We start from the raw sequence: 18,911 nt of genomic DNA, 5'->3' as shown, positions 1-18,911 counted from the left end.
CCCATCTTTAGTGGATCCCCCATGCATGGTAAGAATTAAAATTAATCAAGTGGTTTTTTTTCCTGGGTGGCAAGCTGGGGAACCCCTAGGGGAAGCATTTGTTTGAGCTCTGTGAGTTTAGGATTTGATGTTTCTGTTTTGCATGATGAAAACAAATAATAAGAATGTTAATACTTACTGCACATGGAGCAAAGGTCTTGTTGTTACTCCCTTCTTTGAAACCTGCAATGGGACTATCATTCATTCATCTTTAAGCTCTGTTTAGATTCCCGATTAGTGAGCCAGAAAGGGTTTATTTAATTACCATTTGAAGTGTTTCCAATGACACCATCTCAAGGGTGTTAATTCCACGTGGATCAGCTCTTACTGTCTATCTCCTGATGTACATAGGGCCTGAGATAGCTTTTGCCCCTTCGCTGACATTTGATGCTTGTTGACGAAAGTGATAGTTCATACCAGTGGTACAGAGCTGAATGTCCTTAGGCTGGTCATATTTCATAACTGGTCTCAGTGCAGACAGAAACTGGCCCATTTCCATAAACCGGTTTAGTTCAGCTCTTTGCTGGGAAGATAAGAAAAATCAGAAAAGCACTGAGCTATGAGAGGGAACTCTTACAGTTACCAAGAGTGTTATTTCTGAAGCTCCTATTGGAGATGCCCTGTTGCCTTCATAGGCATGCAGAACTGTGTGTGGGGAAGTGGCTCCTTGTGCTGGTCAGTGACTTGGAGCTGGGCTGGCTGATGGCTGCGTAAGAGCCATCGATGGAGCTTATAAAACACAAATTTGGTGGCCTGGAGCAGGGACTGGGAATATGTATTTCTCTAATGTGCACACTAGCTTAGAAGCAGACCTAGGACTGCCTTGTGTAATTTTACAGTACTGTTAAAAAAAAAAAATAGATGACAATAGCCTTCTTTTTTTCCTTAAAATTCCAATTTTCTGGCCCTCATATAACTTTCTGACCCAGATGCCTTTCCATCCTGCTGATAGAGTATTAATACAGTGATGTAATATAACCTCCAGGGTCTTACCCTTTACCTGTTCATTTGACCAATCTATAACAGCTGTCTAGGATGGGCTCCAGGAACTAAGGTATAAAGATCAAAAGATACATTGTTCCAGGACTAAAGGAGTCTTTGGTCTAGTCAGGAGATAATTGAACAATAAATCAGCTATTGTAAAACATTGTAATTGTTCAAACTAAATTGTAGTGGGGGAAAATCAGGTGATGCATCTTGGTGGAGAAACCTTTTGCCTGGGGGCCTGACAAAGGAGAAGATGGCATTTAGATGCCAGGTGAACATATGAGAAGACAGAGAGAACATTTTTTGCAAAGACCTAGTGGCCAGAGAGCCTGATATGTGACAAGAACTGCATGTTTTGTTGTTTTACCACTGCTTAAAATACAGAGACAATATATAATAGCAGTGACGATAGTCATATTGACAGAGACCAGAGCAAGAGGGGCTTGTATATCACAGGCATTTGTATTTGATCTCATTAGCACATCTGCCTTGCCACGTATGTAGGTTTTTTCTAAACACCGCATTGATTTGTATCTTTTAAAAATCTTTTCCCCTGATGATATGTGATGATGAAATTATTATTCTTATGCAATACCTTGGAAGCAGAAGAAGCTAAGTGGTAATTGTCTATATCCCACATGGGACCCTACCTTTTGTTCTCATTTTCTGTCCCTTTCATTCGTGAAGCCAGGAGTCAGCCTGTCAGAGGGGCTCACTTCTCCATAAAGCCTGTATCTTCTTTGAAAGCTAGTGTTCTCAAACGGACCAGGGAATCAGTGTCAAGGGAATGATCATTGTGATTAGCCCTGAATATGAAGTCTTCCTGCCGTTGACCCCTTGATCAGTGCAATCAGAGCTGCCTTGTTTACACAGTTCTTCACTCCTCTGCTCACAAGCCTTCCATGTGTCTCAGTATCTTTTCATTCCAACCCAGACTCTCATCAATCTCAGCACAATTAGCCTGCCTACCTCCCCAGCCTCATCTCATTCCACTTTCTTCCTTGAACCCTGAGCTCCTCCCACATTGATCCTTTTCTGGTTTTCAAAGAACCAAAACTTATTCCAACCTGAGAACTTCTCCACATGCTGTTCATTCTGCCTGCAGGAGTTCTCCAACCCCTAGCTACATCTCTTCCTTGAAAAGACCTTTTCCAGCCTCTATTTAAATAAACCCCGTTCCCCTATATTCTGTGAGACTTAATGCCATTTCACATTGTTTTATTTGTTTTGTTGATTTCTTTTATTTCTTTATTGCCACACTTCCCCTTTTAAGTTCCATAAAAAGAAATGACCTATTGTGATCCATTTACAACAATACTCTCCCCACCTACCTAATAATAAATATTAATTATTTGCTGAATGGGTGGATGGATAAACAATGGATGGGTGGATACATGGATAAATGGATGAAATTGAAGTCTCTTAAGTTGAACTCATCACAAAATCCAGCCTACCATTTATTCATGCTGTAGCTCCACTCAGCCAGGCTCCTGTGAACCTAACAAAGCTGTATCCATCCCATCTACTTCAGTCTAAGCTCCATTCATTTAATGAAATCTGTGATCTCTGTCGCTGACACTGATCTATCCCTCTCCTGACTTATATGTAAAATATGTTTATTTTGTTAATAACTTTGGAGTATGTTTGCATTGTTTCCAATTGGATCACTTCCCACATTTCATCTCAGTTATATAACTTTTAAAAAGACCTTATTTTGCCCATAACAAAAACAATAAAGAAATACACTCATAAAATGTGAGAAATACTGAGTATAATGAAGCAAATGTAAATCCTGCATAATTTCTCCACCATGAGTGAAATATTATAGATACTGTGGGGATTTTTTTCCATCTAGTGCTTTTCTTTTATATTTCATAACTTTGTGTACATTTGTGCATACCTATGTAAATATCCTGGATCTTACACATAACGTGATCTGAGCATGTTCTCATGTCATTATAAACATTTTTAAAAGCCTGTTTAATTGTACACCTAATCCTAAACTCTATGTTTAAGAATCACCAATGAGTGTCAACAGAGCACCAGTGTGCTAGGCACTGAAGTATATGTCATCCCATTTTAAGTATTTAGTGCCTACTGAACCAAAAAAGATAATATAAAGAGTATCTCACTTACTTGAGTAGCTCTGTGCAAGTGTAAGCAAACTCCATAATAATTTGAATTAGGGGTAAACAAGAAAGACTGAATCCCCAAATAAGTACACCTAGTTCAAATGTTGAGTGCTTGAGCAGACAGATGTCTTTAGTAAATGTGTTTCTCCTAGAGGTGTAAAAGAATGAATTGGGAAACCTTAGCAGATCACTCTTCTCTGAAATCCCAGCTGTGAAAATGACTCATGTTTTCCTTCTTTTCCAGAGTGACCGTCTCCTTATCAAGGGAGGCAGAATCGTCAACGATGATCAATCCTTTTATGCCGATATTTACATGGAAGATGGCTTAATAAAGTATGTATATAGAACCCTTCTCTTTATCTTTTTGTACTTCCTTTCTTCATTAGCAGCCCAGAAAGAAGCTCGGATTTCATGACTGAAGTGGAAAATCTGAATTCAATCAATACAATGATACTGGGGGCCTCTTTGTGTAAGCTGCCTAGATAGGTACTCTGTGGGTCATGGAAAAGTGGAAATGTGGCCACTGTCCTTAAGGATACTGAAAAATGTGCACAAATTACAACACCCTAAATATGTTAGGTCTTGTGTAATAGATATCAAAGGAGTTAAAAATCAGGATAAGTGATTTAGAAGTATACAGAAAGGAGAAATCTACTTAGAGGTAAGGTTTGGGGGTGGATAGGGTATTAAAACTGAACCTTGACATAAGGGTAGGACTTAGATGGGCAGGGCACAGATAGGACATGCATTTCAGAAAAAATTGCCAAATAGATTTATTAGGGATGTATAATTACTTTACAAAATGTTTTGCTATTGAATGTCTATAAGCAACACAACCAGATAACTTCTATGTGTAGGTTCCTTACACACAGGATGTGATTTACACAGTCTTACACCACATAAAGCAAAGTACACCACCACACTGCTAAGTTGTTGTGTGGGACTTGTGTATCCAACTCATCTTATTAGCCACCTCTGGCCTTATTCAGTTTTATTTTTATTTTTTTTTAATTAATTTAAAATAATTACTTTCTTTTTATTTTTTATTCTTATTTTTTCCTAAATGTAAGAACGTGTTCTGTAATACAGTTTTATTTTTATATTGAACTTCATTGGCTAGTTAAAGTTTTGGGTTTATAGGCGCTCTTTTACTTATCTTTTGAAAACTTGGCATAGATCGAATTTTTTGCAGGCAGATTGTTCTTTACCAGGTGTCAAATCTAGGCTAGCTTCTTCTTCCGCGTGCTCTCAAAACACCCTGAGCTCCTCTCAGTCATAGCAATTCTGACACTCTTAGGCCCCCTCGAGAGCAAAGATCATATCTTGTCCATCTCCCTATCCCCAACAGCTAAACCCAGTCCGATACTTAGCACGTAAAGATTTGACAAGAGCTACCTTTCATTGTGTAGTATGTGCCAGGCACTGTGTTAAATATTTTACACGTTTTATCTCATTCAACCAGCCAGCAATGCTATTAATTAAGTATCATACTATTATGACTGTCTTTTCTCAGATGAGGAGAAAGAGGCACAGAGAGCGTAAATAAATTGCTACAGGTCAACCTATTAGTCAAAGACATTGAAAAAATGAGCGAGAATGAATGAATGAATGAATATAAGAATGAACACATTTGTTCATAGTTGCCTTGCCAATTTACATTATTACTTTTTCACATTAGAAGTAAGAGAAATGGAAATAATATGCAAGCCAAACAATATAAACCAATAATTTCTTTGAAATATAAGCCACAATTGATTTTATATTTTTCTATTACTAAAAAATTATATAGAGATGGTTCTATTTGAAGGTACCAAGTCCCCTTACTTAGCGATTTTCAGAGATGGGGAAAATTTAGTATAAAATGCTTCCTCCTCATCTCAGAGCTCATGGTAGGCATCATGAACTGATCACACAGTGCTTTAGGCATCCACTGCCGGAGTTGAATGTGCAAGATGAATCAATGTTTGCCATCTCTATTAGAGACTGGAAGGCCACTTGCCAAGGATGTTACAGAAGGACTTTAACCGTCAAATGTGTATGTTGGTGAAGGAGAGAAGGTTGGATAAATGAGATCTTCATCCAATCCTGAAATTTAGTGTATCACCAACAACATTCTTAACACACACAGAGCATAAGAACAGAAATAATTTCCTCCCACTGTTACATAGCTGTTGGTCTGTCTGTGAATATTTATGGAGTACTTCCTGTGTACCATGCAGTTGTAGTTGTGTAGGATATTGGACTCAGGCTGTGCCAGACAGATCATCATGCTGTCTTTCCCTGGGGACCTTACAGTCTTTTAGGGGAACTGCAGTCCCTGTATATATGTGCAAAGGACCTAACATTAAGTAGAGGCAATATCAAGTATTAGATTAATAGAAGAGATGAGATTCAAAGGAGAAAGAAAACTGGTTATTAATTATGATAGCTGATATTTATTGGATTCCTTGGTGCCTAACAATTCTATTGGCTTAACATAAATTCATATGCAATCTACACAACAACCTCAGGGAGGAGGCATCTTTATTACATTTTACAGATGAAAGAATTGAGTCCTGGTGAGGTTAAGTAACTTGGCCAAGGCCATAGAGCTAGTAACTGGCAGAGCCAAGATTGTGAATCCAGATAGCCCACATCCAGAGCACAGCCACATTCTTAATTATTAGACTGGGCTGTCAGCAGAAGCTTGACGAAGGAGAGGAGATGGAAGCTGAGCCTTCACAAATGACTATCACATTGATCTGTGCACTGGAGAAAGAGAGGGAAGGCATTTCTGTTTCACACTCAGTATTAAGCTAGTTGTTGAAATGGCTGAAAACACACATACATGAACATACACATAGGCCAGGGATTTCTTCATGCCCTTGGTTCTCAATTTCCCTTAGAGGAAAACCAGCGAGGGAGGAAAATAGAAGCAGAACTGGCCAGTGTCTGGACTCGAATAGAATTATGACCAGAAGCTGCATTGTTTCCACAGTGTGTTTTGAATTGTGGCCTTGGAAAGTCCCAGTGGTGATGTGGTAAAGTTGGGCTCTTAGAGATGTCAGGAATACTTTATTTTGGTTGCAGAATTTTGGCAGGCCAGTGGTGGACCTCTCATTGCCCCAGGAAAGTGTCTTTCTTGGCCAAACAAAAGGGGGAAGTGCTCTTGCCACTGGCACTAGGGTACATATATCCCCAAGGTAGGAGATGTTTAATGGTAATAGACTTATGAATCCTAGGTCTACCAGGAATCCATAGTGAATGGGTTTGACCAGCTGTTTAAACCAAGAATGTGATTTCACATATTAACCAAGCAACACTGCATGATCTGTAAGTAAAATCATGTAGGAACTAGCAATATGTGTCACTTTCCTTGTAAGATGTGCCTTTGAGGTCCTCATTGGTTTAATTTCCACTTGAGTCTCCCCTTTGTTCCTCCCTGAGATGCTCTGAAGCCTCCTGGGTGAAGCTATGTCTTGTACAGGTTGTCACGATCACGTTCCTTGGCTTAAAGCTTCTACTAGGACGCTGACCACATAAAAGCAGCTGGTGCTGGAGGCATCTGCATCTTTGACTTCCTCCTTGTCAATCTGCTGTCAGCTATGATTGGCTGGATAGATTTTCAAGGAAGGGTGGAATTGGGAGTGAAGACTGAGGTGGGAAATGACCCAGACAAAAGCCTTTTCTCAGGAGCACAGATAAATCTGCTTAGAAGGTGGCTAAAGTTCCCACACCTGTTCTTTAAATGATTCATTACTTCCTTCAGTCTCTCCTAACAGTCCATTGTTTTGCACTATTTAGATCCTTCTCCAAATGTTATTCCTTACCCTTAACTCAGATAAAGAACAAAATGAAAGGAATAATAAAAACACTTATTTTTAAAAAATACCTACCAAACACACACTGTATTCTAGATACTGTCAAACCGCTGGGGTTACAGTACTAAGCCAGGACACTGGGTCCCACCAAATGACATATCAGATTGTTCTGTGTCTATAAAATTGTTTTCTGTATATATATCTTTTTTTTATAGATAAACTTGTGAGTCACTTGGAAAAGTTACTTTGACAAATATTAGTATCACTGTTTAAAATCCTTGTAGCACTCTGTTTATAATGGAAATTGCTCTTTTAAATTACCAGTTATTTCACTGTCTCTCCAGGCAAATTGGAGACAATCTGATCGTCCCTGGAGGAGTGAAGACCATCGAAGCCAACGGGAAGATGGTGATTCCTGGAGGCATCGATGTCCACACTCACTTCCAGATGCCGTACAAGGGAATGACCACAGTGGACGACTTCTTCCAAGGGACAAAGGCGGCCCTAGCAGGTGGCACCACCATGATCAGTAAGTCTTCAGATTTTACACACCCCTGTGCCCCACAGGCATGTGTGTTCAGCGAATACGTTAACCACAGCTCCCTCATGATAACTTGTACACTTCGCTCAGTTAAGTCTGCAGACTTTCTGCCTAATGGGGCTGAGAAAAACAGGAAATGGGCAACTCCCCGAGACTGCACAGAGGCGGTTCATGAGGCTCTTGGCCATGAAAGCAGCTGTCCTGTCCTGTCCTGTCTGCCTCAGCAGCAGCAGGAGCTGGCTCTTGCAGTGGGTGGGCAATCTGCAAATGTCATCTCTGGGCTGGTCACTGGGGAAAGTGGACAGTGGACAAAAAGTTATTTCAAAACTGCGAGCCTGGGTCTGAAGGAGGAGGGGGCGGAGTGCACGGCAGAGCACTGCACCGTGAATGGGGCTCAGGAGAATCCCAGAGAGTGATAGTGGAGACTCAACTTCTTGGGAATTTAGTGGGCTTCAGTGATGTTTAGTGCTATCTGGTCTGTACCGCATTTTGACCAATTCATCTTTAAGATTAGGCAAAACTGTGGCAGTGCTTCCCCTTGTGTTTTTTTTTTTTATTATTTATTTATTTGTTTGTTTCTGGTAACTATTGCAATTCCAAAGAAACCTAGGGAGTTGCATACCATTGGGTTACTGACCGATAGCATTCCAGGGCAGTCTTTCCTGTCCCGAAGGAATCCCGATGCATTGGGTCCCATCCCAGTGCTGGCCCCAAACTTGGTCAGCCAGAGCACTGTTTATTTTCACAACGTTTACACCCACTGGAGAGCACAGTACAGCCCGAGACGTTGAATTAGCCACTGTCTGCTGTGTCCTTTTGACGGGAGCAGCAGCAGGGTTCAGCTTCAGCTAGTTGGGTGTGGAAGGCCATAAAAGGTGCAATTCAGGCAGAACCAAGCTTTTCTGCAGCTGAAGGAGGGGAAGCCAGCTGACTTTCCCACAGCTGCCTGCCCACGAAAGCCCTGGTGTGGATCCAGACATTAGTAATGCAGCTCCATGCATTTGCTTTCTGATAAGTGCACTTGGGCTGCCTTGACAGAAGGCAGCGGAAATGAGCGATCTTGGCTTGGCTTTCTGCCACCTAGGCAAGGAGTTGGACCTGTTCAGTATCCTTGGGATTCACATCATGCTTGGTCTTCCACATCAGGGAAGGAGCAGGAGGAAAGTCAGAATTCCCAGTGACAAGACAGTAAAGCATGCAAAGAGCCACAAAAGTGTTCCTGTCCTTTGTAGATAAGTTAGAAACCCTAGAGATATAATAGAAACCTTATAATCCCACATCACTGTTAGATTTCGGCTATCTATTCTGTACCTATTTTTTTTCTTATTTAACAAAAATAGGATAATAGTATATTGTATGCACTTAACTGTATTTTAGCCTGCCATTCTCACTAAATAACATGTTATGGATGTCATGCATATTGTTCCATTCATTTATTTTTATTCTACCACACATTTAAAATGAATTTCTAGTCATTCATTTTACAAAAGCATTGTGACTTACGTATTTAACCAAACTTCCCTATTGTTAAAGATTTCACTTGTTTCCAGTTTTTCACGTGTAAGTATATATAAATAATGTTTGCAGTGGCAAACATTCTCAGAACTAAAATTTTGTGGACAGCCTCATTTATTTCCATAGGAAAAATTCTCAGGCATGGGACTAATTCCTGGGTTAAGGTATGAAAAATGTCTAGGTTTTTGACCTTTGTTTCAAAATTGTTCTCAGGAAAGTTGTACCAATTCACACTTTGCGTCAGCTGCCCAGAGGAACTATGAACGTGTAACTTTTGCCTGATCCTCACCAACTATAGATGCTATTATTTTTTAAAATATCATCCAGGGTTGTAGGTGAAAGAACAAGTTTGGGCCTCAAGGAAACCAGATTCTTAACAAAAAGTTTCATGGAAAGAAGACCTGTGAGCCCGAGAGTCAGATTCCCTTATCTGATGCCAGGTCTTTCCTGTGGCAATGAGCAGAGGCCCTGCATGTCTTGCACCTGATATAATTTTAACACCCCCTCCATCCACCCTTGGAAGAGAGCCTGACTTTTATCACCAGCAGTGACCACCCCTAGCACTAGTAATAATAGCCCATAGCAGCCACTCATTGATAGCTAACCTTTATTGAGCACATGCTATAAACCAGGCATCAGGCGAAGCACTTTCCATGCATTTGCCCATTTTTATGTACGTATGTATTTATTTCTTTATTTTCGTCACCCGGGGCTAAAGTACAGTGGGGTGATCACAGCTCATTGTAGCCTCAAACTCCTGGGCTCAAGTGACCCTCCTGCCTCAGCCTCCCAAGTAGCTGGGACTATAGGCACACACCACCACACCCAGCTAATTTTTCTATTTTTCGTACACACTGGGTCTCCTCTTGCTCAGGCTAGTCTCGAACTCCTGGGCTCAGCCGATCCTCCCGCCCCAGCCTCCTAAAGTGCTAGGATTACAGGCGTGAACCACCGCGCCTGGCACGTTTTTCCCATTTAATCTTACAGCAAATTCTGGAGGAAGGCACTATTATACCCTGTCCCCAGTCCACTTGGCACCCATTTTAAGGAGAGAAAACTGAGGTTTAGAGGAGCTAGTAATTTGTCCCAAATCACATAGCTAACTGACATTTAAATTATCAGCATCCTCGAAACTACCAGGTTAATTCCATGCTTAGGAAATAAAGATTGTGTAGTCACAGCTAAGCAAGCAGGAGCGGGCCTGAGTAGAGGGGAGCAAAGGCTGTGTCTGAGTCACCCACCTGGAGCCTCTGCCGTGCAGTTGACCACGTGGTGCCCGAGCCCGAGTCCAGCCTGACTGAGGCCTATGAGAAGTGGCGAGAGTGGGCCGATGGGAAGAGCTGCTGTGACTATGCCTTGCATGTGGACGTCACCCACTGGAACGACAGCATCAAGCAGGAAGTGCAGAACCTCATCAAGGACAAAGGTGAGCCCAAACATACCCTCTTCCCTCCTCCCCTAGCTTCTCCCTGCCTATCCTTCCAGCACCATCCACTCAATTTGAGTCACTTTCCCTTGCTTGGGGCCTGGAACCTTGAGCATAAATACTGGATGTAGGGACACTGCTGTGCTTCAGGCACTTTACATACGCAGTCTTACTCCTGACAGCTTCCCCCCCCCCCCCCCCCCGTGAGATAGGGATTGTCATTCCTATCTCCACTTGCAGGTGGAGAAAGGTAGGCTCAGCATAAGTAGCCCAAGGTCACAGAGTTAGGAAGCTGTAGATCTATCCAAACTCTATACTCTTCACCTAACTGCCCGTTTTGCAGAGGAAGAAACTGAGGTTAGGAAAGTGTAACTTACTTACGTAAGGTCACATGGCTAGTCAATAATGAGATCGGGGATTTTTAACCCCTATTGTTTTTACTCCAGAGACCAAACCATTACTATAACAATGGCATCTTGAGAAAAGGCTAAGACATTCCCAAGAGCAAGGATGTGTTGTTATGCAGGCTAGGAGCTTAGGGTGAGAAAACGAGTGTGTGTGTGTGTGTGTGTGTGTGTGTGTGTGTGTGTGTGTGTTCGTCCTCTCAGTGAGTACATGATTTAGGTTCTATTTTCCTACGTTCTTCTGTTCTCTGCTTCTTTCTACGTTTTGATCATCAGATATTTCACTCCCCCCCATACATATACACATAGGTGCAATGTGCTCAGCATTGTAAGGTGGCCTGGGGGACTTAGGGAAGTGCGAATAAAGGGCTCTGCTGAGCTTCCAAGGCAAAAGGAGGCAGGCCCATGAAGAACAACATAAAAAAATGCCACAAGATGCAAGAACTGTTATCAAATGAGTAGTCTAGACACAAGGCTGGGAGTGCAGTGGAACAGAGTGCACCTGGCTTGGAGGGGAAAGGATGACCCCTGAGAAGATGAGCTTTTCTTTCCAAATCCCTCCTTAACCCACAAGCCCTGCCCAGTCCTTGGTGACACAGAATGTGACATTAACCTCCTCCCTTTTTTTCTGTATTTTTATTTTCTTCTACACTGGGCATCTCACCTGGAGTGGAAAATTGAATGGCTTTAACCCCCACTTCCCTCTCAAAGGGCCTGGGTCATTACGCAGATGGTGCAGAGGCTTTTGGGAAGGGTAGTGTTGGGAAAAACTGCCCTGAGTTGAACCACTCTGGGCAAGGAAGTTCTCAGATTACAACCCACTTTTGGCCTTGGAACACTGTGGGCTGAGATGGCCCTAATGGTTTGAGACCAAAATTATCCTCCTTTCCTTAAAATGATTCTCTGTTCCCCAGTTCTACCTATTTCTGTAAATCACTATATTAATAGTTTATTTTAGGTGAAAATTACATAGCTCTTTCCATATAACTCTTAACACTTTAGATGTCCAAGCACAAGACGAAACTTGCCTTCCACCCATTAGCTCTGCCCGTTCCCTGAGGACAGGGTGTGCGTCTTAGTTCTCTGCACAGGCCTAGTGCAGGGCAGGCATTTGTCAAACAGTCAAAGAAACAGATCCTAGGAAACCTATTAGTGGGGACCAAATATGCGCCAGGCCTGGTGCTAAGATCTCTGTATGTGTTACCTCTTTTAATGTTCACGACCACCTTGTGAAGCAGGGTATTGTTATTTTTCCATCTTGTGCATAAGGAAACCAAGGCCCAGAGAGGTTAAGTATCCTAAACTCACTGAACTAGTATGTGGTGGATTCCATGGGTGCAACCCCCCAGTGTGTGTGAACACAACCAGCATGCTAGAGTGATTCTCAGTTATATCTCCTGCCTTCAAGAGTATCAAAGTTTGTGGACCTTCTGGGCTGGGGAATGCTGGAAGGGGGAGGTGAGAAAGAGGTGCAGAAGAAGAGACCATTTTGCTATGCTATCACTAGGAATTGTTTGCTTTATTGGCTGGGGGTGGGCAGAGTAAAATGTTCTTGGAGAAAGCAAAGCATCTGCTTTATTTTAGATGGCAGCCTGGGTGATGTGCTTGGGCCCCATGGGCGATAGAAGAGGGAGGAAAGGAGGGAGGGTGGGTGATTGTGATAATGTCTTTCTCCTATTCTTCCTCTCTTCTGTCTCTTGCAGGGGTTAACTCCTTCATGGTTTACATGGCCTATAAGGATTTGTATCAAGTGTCCAACACAGAGGTAACAACCCATTTGCTGTGTGGTTTGGGGTTCTGGATGGGTTTCCTATTGTTGTTGATGACCTTGGCCCTTGTAACATGAGTCACTGTGGTCACTGCGGAAGACTGCTGGGCCAGAGTGCTTCTTGAAGCCCTTGCAGTTCACTCTACATTTTGAATAAGGTGACAGGCAGAGTGCTGGTGGCAAGGCAGACAGGGAGCTAGAATTTCCACTGGCGGCTGCTTTCTTAAAAGGGTAAGAGGGAGGGCATGCCTAAATCTCCATCTATTGCACAGGCTTCAAACCCCTCAGAAGCTCCAATGTGAGGTTCTCCACCCTGCGGGATCAGAAGGACTTTTCTGCTATTTGGAGTAACCATTCCAGCTTGCCTCTGACTCTCTCCCTAAGAAATTCCTGGCATTTGTTTGTTTTAGACAAAGGTCAGGTTTTCAGAGGAAATGCAAGAAATTAATTCCTATGCTTCCTGGTTAGGAAGTAAAGTTATGGCTATCTTGAGAGGTTAAGAGATAAGAGCTTCAACTTTCATATTAACTTCTGGTTGGCCTGTAGTGGCTTTCTGGAACACTTGTTGAGAAGGATTCTGAAGCTCTGTCTCAGCTCAGTGGGAAAATAATTCCATTGAAAATGTGTACCAGAAGCAGAGGAGAGGGGTTGGTAGTACTTTGTTATGTATTTGTTCTGTCTGCCTAAGAGACATGATAGGTTCTTTATGTAGACTAAGTTTCCAAGAATTTGTTTGGATTAGCACTTTTCTTTGTTCATGCATAATTTTAGTTTATATTTCTATAGTTGCTAAAGTGACTTGCCAAGGTGTGACAAAGACTAATTTCTATTTCAGCTCTATGAGATCTTCACCTGCCTGGGAGAGCTGGGGGCCATTGCTCAAGTTCATGCTGAGAACGGGGATATCATTGCCCAGGTAACACCACACAGCTCCCTGGAGTGAGCTTTCTGCACAGACTTAGGTCTGCACCCAGTTTGTTTCCTCATTTCTTCAGTGTTGCTTGAACTCTTGATATGCGTGGGGCACAGCCCTAAGGACCCTGCCGAAGCTAGAACCTGCCCTAAAGAACCTCAAGGTGTAGGAAGAAAAGAGGGGCAATGTAGATTAACCAGGAGGAACTAGAAGATGGTGTAAAACAGGAAGAGATCTGGCCATTCTGGAGAATCAGAAAAGGTGTCCCAGAAGAGGAGGTTTTCAAATTGGGCCATTTTGTGGGACAGCTTTCCTGTTCGTCTTCTGAAATGGGTCAAAGCTATGGAACATTCTCTCTTCTACAGAAAAAGCCGAAGGCAGCATATCTCAAAAGCCAGAAATCGATCCAGGTCTGTAGAACTCACAGTCTTGGATAATAAAGAATTTAAGTCCCGTGGGGATCAGATGCCCCACTGGCTTCCTAGAAATCATATTGAGAAACTCAAGGAAAGAGTGATGGAAGTGAGGGCCCCAAGGCCCAAATCGGTCATTGGTAAGGAAGCAGAAAGCAGTTCTCTCTCCATCTCCTGGGCTGCTTAATGGAATAGATGCACAGATGTATCTTAGGAAGGGTTTTGTTTATCTCAGAAACATCCAGGATTGGCCTCTGCTGGGAGGAGAGAGCCATAAAAGAAGAGTGAGCTTTCTTAGTCCATTTGATAACATTAACGGCAAGAAACCATTATTCATTCTTTCAAAGAGTATTTCCTGAGCACTTTGTGCCAGGCACCAGACGGTTGAGGTGAGCCAAAACAGATGCATTCCATAGCGCACAAACACTTGCGCTGTGCTTCAGGCGAGAGTGGTCAGCAGGGGTATGGGAAGAATGTATAGGCTGACCCTCGTCGCATTAGTATATTCTCATTTAATCTTCTCCCAACCCTTTAAGGATGCCATCATCCTCCCTGTTCATAGATGGGAACATCAAGGCTCAGAAGAATTAGGTCACTGGCCCATGGGTCCCAGCAGATAACTGGGAGAACCTAATCTTGGCCCCTAAGGCAATGTGCCTCAGTGGGCATCTTTGCCCAGAGATGGTGTATCTGGGTCCCTTGTTCCCCAAGCCTAGCCACAGCCCCCCCGCCGCCCCCCCAGGAGGCAGTGCCCCAGGGGTATAGGGCTCCAGCTGTGGTGATCTCAGACTGTGTGTGTTGTCTCGCTGGTGGAGGAGGTGAGCTAAGCATGCAGTTTCCTCTCACTGTGACCAACGAGGCTAATTAGTCAGGCCCCTGACAGCACCTTCAGCCACGTCCCCCACACACCCAGAGATAATGAGGTCCTTTTCCATAGACGGCCCACATGCCTTGTTCCCACGGGAGGTGCCCTGGTGGTGTTAGAGCTGCAATCCTCCCCCTTCTCCACATTTTCAGGGCAGCAGCCACAGGTCTCAGTCCTGCCTTCAGCTGCCCTGGAAACCAAAAAGTCCCTGCCACTTCACTCGAGCCCCCGTGGAGGCAAATGGACCCTAACTCAAAGCCCCTTTTCTCAGCTTCTTTCCTCCTGTGGCTCCTTAGCACAGAAGTTTCTCTGGTCCCCCTCCCCCCCCAACCCCCACCCTTCCCTTACCTTGGGAAGACTGTTCTCAGTCGGGAAAAGAGCAAGGACATTTTTCCATTTGGATGAGTTTCTTGTGTGTGTTTATTCAATTCAGCTTGAGCTGAAAGATTTTTATCACATTGTCTAAATGGAGGCAGCTGCTGTGCTCAGAGTTTCCTGCTGAAAGTGACTAAAGAGAAGAAATCTTTCCCTTCCGGTACAAACAAGGGCAGTTTTCAAAAATCTCAAGTTGATGAGACAGTCTGAGAGTGCAGAATCTTTAGTCATTCGTTTAACAGTTATTTGTTGAGCACCGATACTCAAGTATAGGGAAGTCTTTCAAAGTCTTAGGGAAGATGAAAAAGGCAGGGTCCCTTTCACCATGGAGCAAGCCACAGTCGTGCCATGACACAAACTATGATGTAATTAATTGTAGCTGTGATGAGTGCCACAAAGTGCCCACTGCTACCCGCCCCCATGTGAGGTAGCAGCCACGGGGCTTTACATGCCATCCTTAACCTTCCAGCTGTAGGGACACCGTGGCTTTAGAATAGGTCTTCCCAACATGAACAATGCATTGAAATCACTAGATTTTACTAATTCCAGAAATTCTGATTCAGTAGTAGGTCCAGTAGTAGAGTTCAGGCAAGTGTATTTTGAAAATATTGCTTGGTGATTTGAATGTGTTTGGAAACCACTGCTCGAGCTAACTTTGTCCTGTGCCATTATCCTGGCACACTTGAACAAGACAGAATTGAGAGTGTCGTATAAGACAAAAGATGCTTTAGTTGGAGACCTTAACCCTTGTGGGACCTGAGGCAGTTTAGAGTGGAAACTCACTAGAGTTTGGAAGAAATTTAATTCAGTTCAAGTTTCAACAAGTGAGAGCAGTGAGAATGAAAAGTAGGGGTGCATTGCTGGAAAATTCAACCTCTGACATTTTTGTTTTTTTAATTCTGTAGAGCTGGAGATAGTGGTTGCTTACATAGTATATGCATTTTCCTCCCTTCTTCTCTTTTAGAAATCTGTATTATTAAAAACAAAAACCAAAAAGGTTCTTCTTTTCCAGGTGGTAAGAATCCTTTCCTTTCTGAACACCTCATAGTTTCAGAGTGAGACAAGGCTTTGTTCTATTCACCATCTCTCTGGCGTCTCCCATTTTACCAAAATACTCCCAGGCCACTGGGCCATGCTTGCTGGTACAGAGGTTCATAGGAACTAGCCTTAGTAATTTGAGAGTGAAAGCCAATAAAACTGCAGATATGATAACTTAGAACTTCTGCCAATTCCAGTTAGTGCATGTATGTGTTCACTACCCAGCCACCTGCTTTTTCCAGAAAGCTGGCCAGCATCTGAGGAGTTTAGCCATCAGCCATGAGGTGTTTCTATCCACAACTTGGTTAAATAGAATTTGCCCAAAACCCAACTTAGGTAATGCTGTTTAGAGACATTATTTGTCTGGTTAAATTCTGAATCCATTCATTTAAGCCAAAGATTTAAAGCATAAAACCCTCAGGGAGATTTATTAAATTATAGGTTGTTAGGATTCAACCTCACATCTTTGGATTTGGTAGGCTAGGATAGAACCATAAATCTGTATTTCTACAAAATCAGCTCAGGTGAATTCTGATGTAGTTGGTGGGCAGCCCACACTCTGGGAAACATAGCACTAAACCGTAAGCTCCATGAGGTCAGAGGCCCCATTGCTGTAATTCAAGTACTAACCCCAGAGCTTAGCGTGAAGCAGATACTCAATACATTTTGCAGAATGAATGAGTTTAAAGTGCATGCATGAATAAAGAAACGAGTTAAGCAAGTATAGTTTCAGAGGTAGATGGGTCTGAGAGAGATGAAGAATAAGTGAACTTATGTGACTTTTGATGGGTAAGGCAGACAAAAAAAAGGTATACACTAATAAATCTTCCTTTTAATAAAAGCAACTCACTCTTAAATGCTTTTCTCCACCTTTTGGTTAAGACTGCCCTATGTTGCAACTCCAAATATAGAATTAATACATTTGTTCAATATACACATTTTCATTCTTTTTTTCCCTTGGGTACATCTTTAGATCAGAACATTCTAATGTGATTTTTTTCCAAACCTCAGTTGAGCTTACCTAAGAACTATTTTTCTATTCTTTTCTCATTCTAGGAGCAATCCCGCATGTTGGAGATGGGAATAACTGGCCCAGAAGGCCATGTACTGAGCAGACCAGAGGAGGTAAGTTGCAGGGGGGTGGAGGTGAAGGGTGGAGGAGGGAGGGAGAGACAGGAGCCGTGAGGACTTGATTCTTAACAGCATCTTCCAGGAGCCTCCTATCATCACAGTTCCCGCAGCCTTGCTGTGGCCTGCCGCTCATTTTGGGTTTGGAGTCTTTGTGTTGGCCTAGCTTCCTGAGCCGTGTGCATACACTACATAGGAATACACATCGCCAAAAGGTGCTGAGAATCTAGGAATACCAGATAGCAGTGTTGGGACATTTGTTTCAAAGACCACTTCTGCCTGACCCTAGCTCAAGAGCCCATGAGAAAATTAGAAAGGAATGTAAGGGAATGCTTACTTCTCATCCCTAATCTCTCTAAAAATAACACAAGTTAGAGTGTCCTTCGCAGCTATTCAGTGGGAGTGTTAAATTTCTAATTCCTTTCTTAATGGGTGTGAATCTCAGAGAATTTTCACTTATTCCCTTATTTCATATTATGTTTTGAGTCCTACAAAATATTGGCCATATGGATAGGAGGTTGAATGGGCTTTTTTATGGGCATTATTATGCCTGTCAAATTTGCTTAAGGTGATGATTACATCAGGTACGAAAGTTTCCCACACGTAAAAGGAATGATGATTTGCATCTGTGCTTAGCAGCCAAACAGCGAGTAAAAAGTAGCTAGTGGTTGGTTCCATGTCTCTGGGATGTTGGCAACTTCACCTGCTGGCATGAGGCACAGAGCTGGGAATTGGCTGTCCATATGGCTGAGAGCAAGTTGGCTTTGGAAATGCAGCCTGGGCCTGGCACCTGCAGTGAATTAAAGACCCTTCATGTTAGTGAGACGAATCCTGTTTCTGCCCTGTCATTCCAAACTCTTCAACAGGTAGAAGAAGGAATGAGAACCAGAAATGATTGCATTCCTATTGCCCATCTCTTTTAGAGTCTTATTTAAAATTAAAGTGTAACACATATTTTTAAAAAGTGTTATCATAAGGATGCAATGAATTTTCACAAACTGAATACATTTGTATAACTAGCATCCAGCTGGTAAAATAGAATATTATCAATACCTCAGAAACTGCTTTGTGTCTAGTGATATTTTTGTTGCCATTTGAAATAATTTATAATTTTGTGATTGGGGTTCCAGTCACACACAGCATTCCTGAAAAGTCTGTCTCCTTAATAATACCTGATCCCTTCTACGAAATGCTTATACCTAGAACTGGGCTAAATACATGCGTTATCTCAGTTGTCCTTGCTGGTACTCTGGGTGGGTGGCATTGTTGTACAGGTAAAGAAACCGAAGCTTAGAGAAGTTAAGCCACTGGCCCATCACTTTGAAGGACTGGAAAATTGTTTACCCAGTGTGAACAGGCCAGGGTGATCAGCACCGTTTGTCAGACTTTTCTTAAATGCCGGTCACTGTAGAGATGTGCTGGCAAGACAGACTTCCAGCAGCAGCCAGGGGATTTCAGAACAAAGTCTATTTTTGTTCCTCAGTTTGTTTTTTCAACCTCCCCTTAACCCTACCACCCCACCCTCCTCCCTGTTCCCGTCTCCTTTTTAGTAAAAAAGCCTCTCGGC

The 18,911-nt window shown here is 42.7% G+C and overlaps 1 protein-coding gene across 2 annotated transcripts in view; it reads left to right on the top strand.

The window, feature by feature from the left end:
- The window catches only part of DPYSL3 (dihydropyrimidinase like 3), a 99,663-nt gene that overhangs the window by 65,780 nt on the left and 14,972 nt on the right, over positions 1 to 18,911 (top strand). For both annotated transcript variants that reach the window (XM_012774184.3, XM_012774185.3), the window contains exons 2-7: positions 3,403 to 3,491; positions 7,303 to 7,487; positions 10,276 to 10,440; positions 12,548 to 12,609; positions 13,448 to 13,528; positions 17,273 to 17,341. In XM_012774184.3, the coding sequence (XP_012629638.1) occupies positions 3,403 to 3,491; positions 7,303 to 7,487; positions 10,276 to 10,440; positions 12,548 to 12,609; positions 13,448 to 13,528; positions 17,273 to 17,341 (651 nt within the window). The remainder of the gene's footprint in view (positions 1 to 3,402; positions 3,492 to 7,302; positions 7,488 to 10,275; positions 10,441 to 12,547; positions 12,610 to 13,447; positions 13,529 to 17,272; positions 17,342 to 18,911) is intronic.

The sequence above is a fragment of the Microcebus murinus genome, chromosome 21 (assembly GCF_040939455.1).
Source record: "Microcebus murinus isolate Inina chromosome 21, M.murinus_Inina_mat1.0, whole genome shotgun sequence".
NCBI lineage: Eukaryota > Metazoa > Chordata > Mammalia > Primates > Cheirogaleidae > Microcebus > Microcebus murinus.
This window is presented reverse-complemented; position numbering and strand designations above follow the sequence as displayed.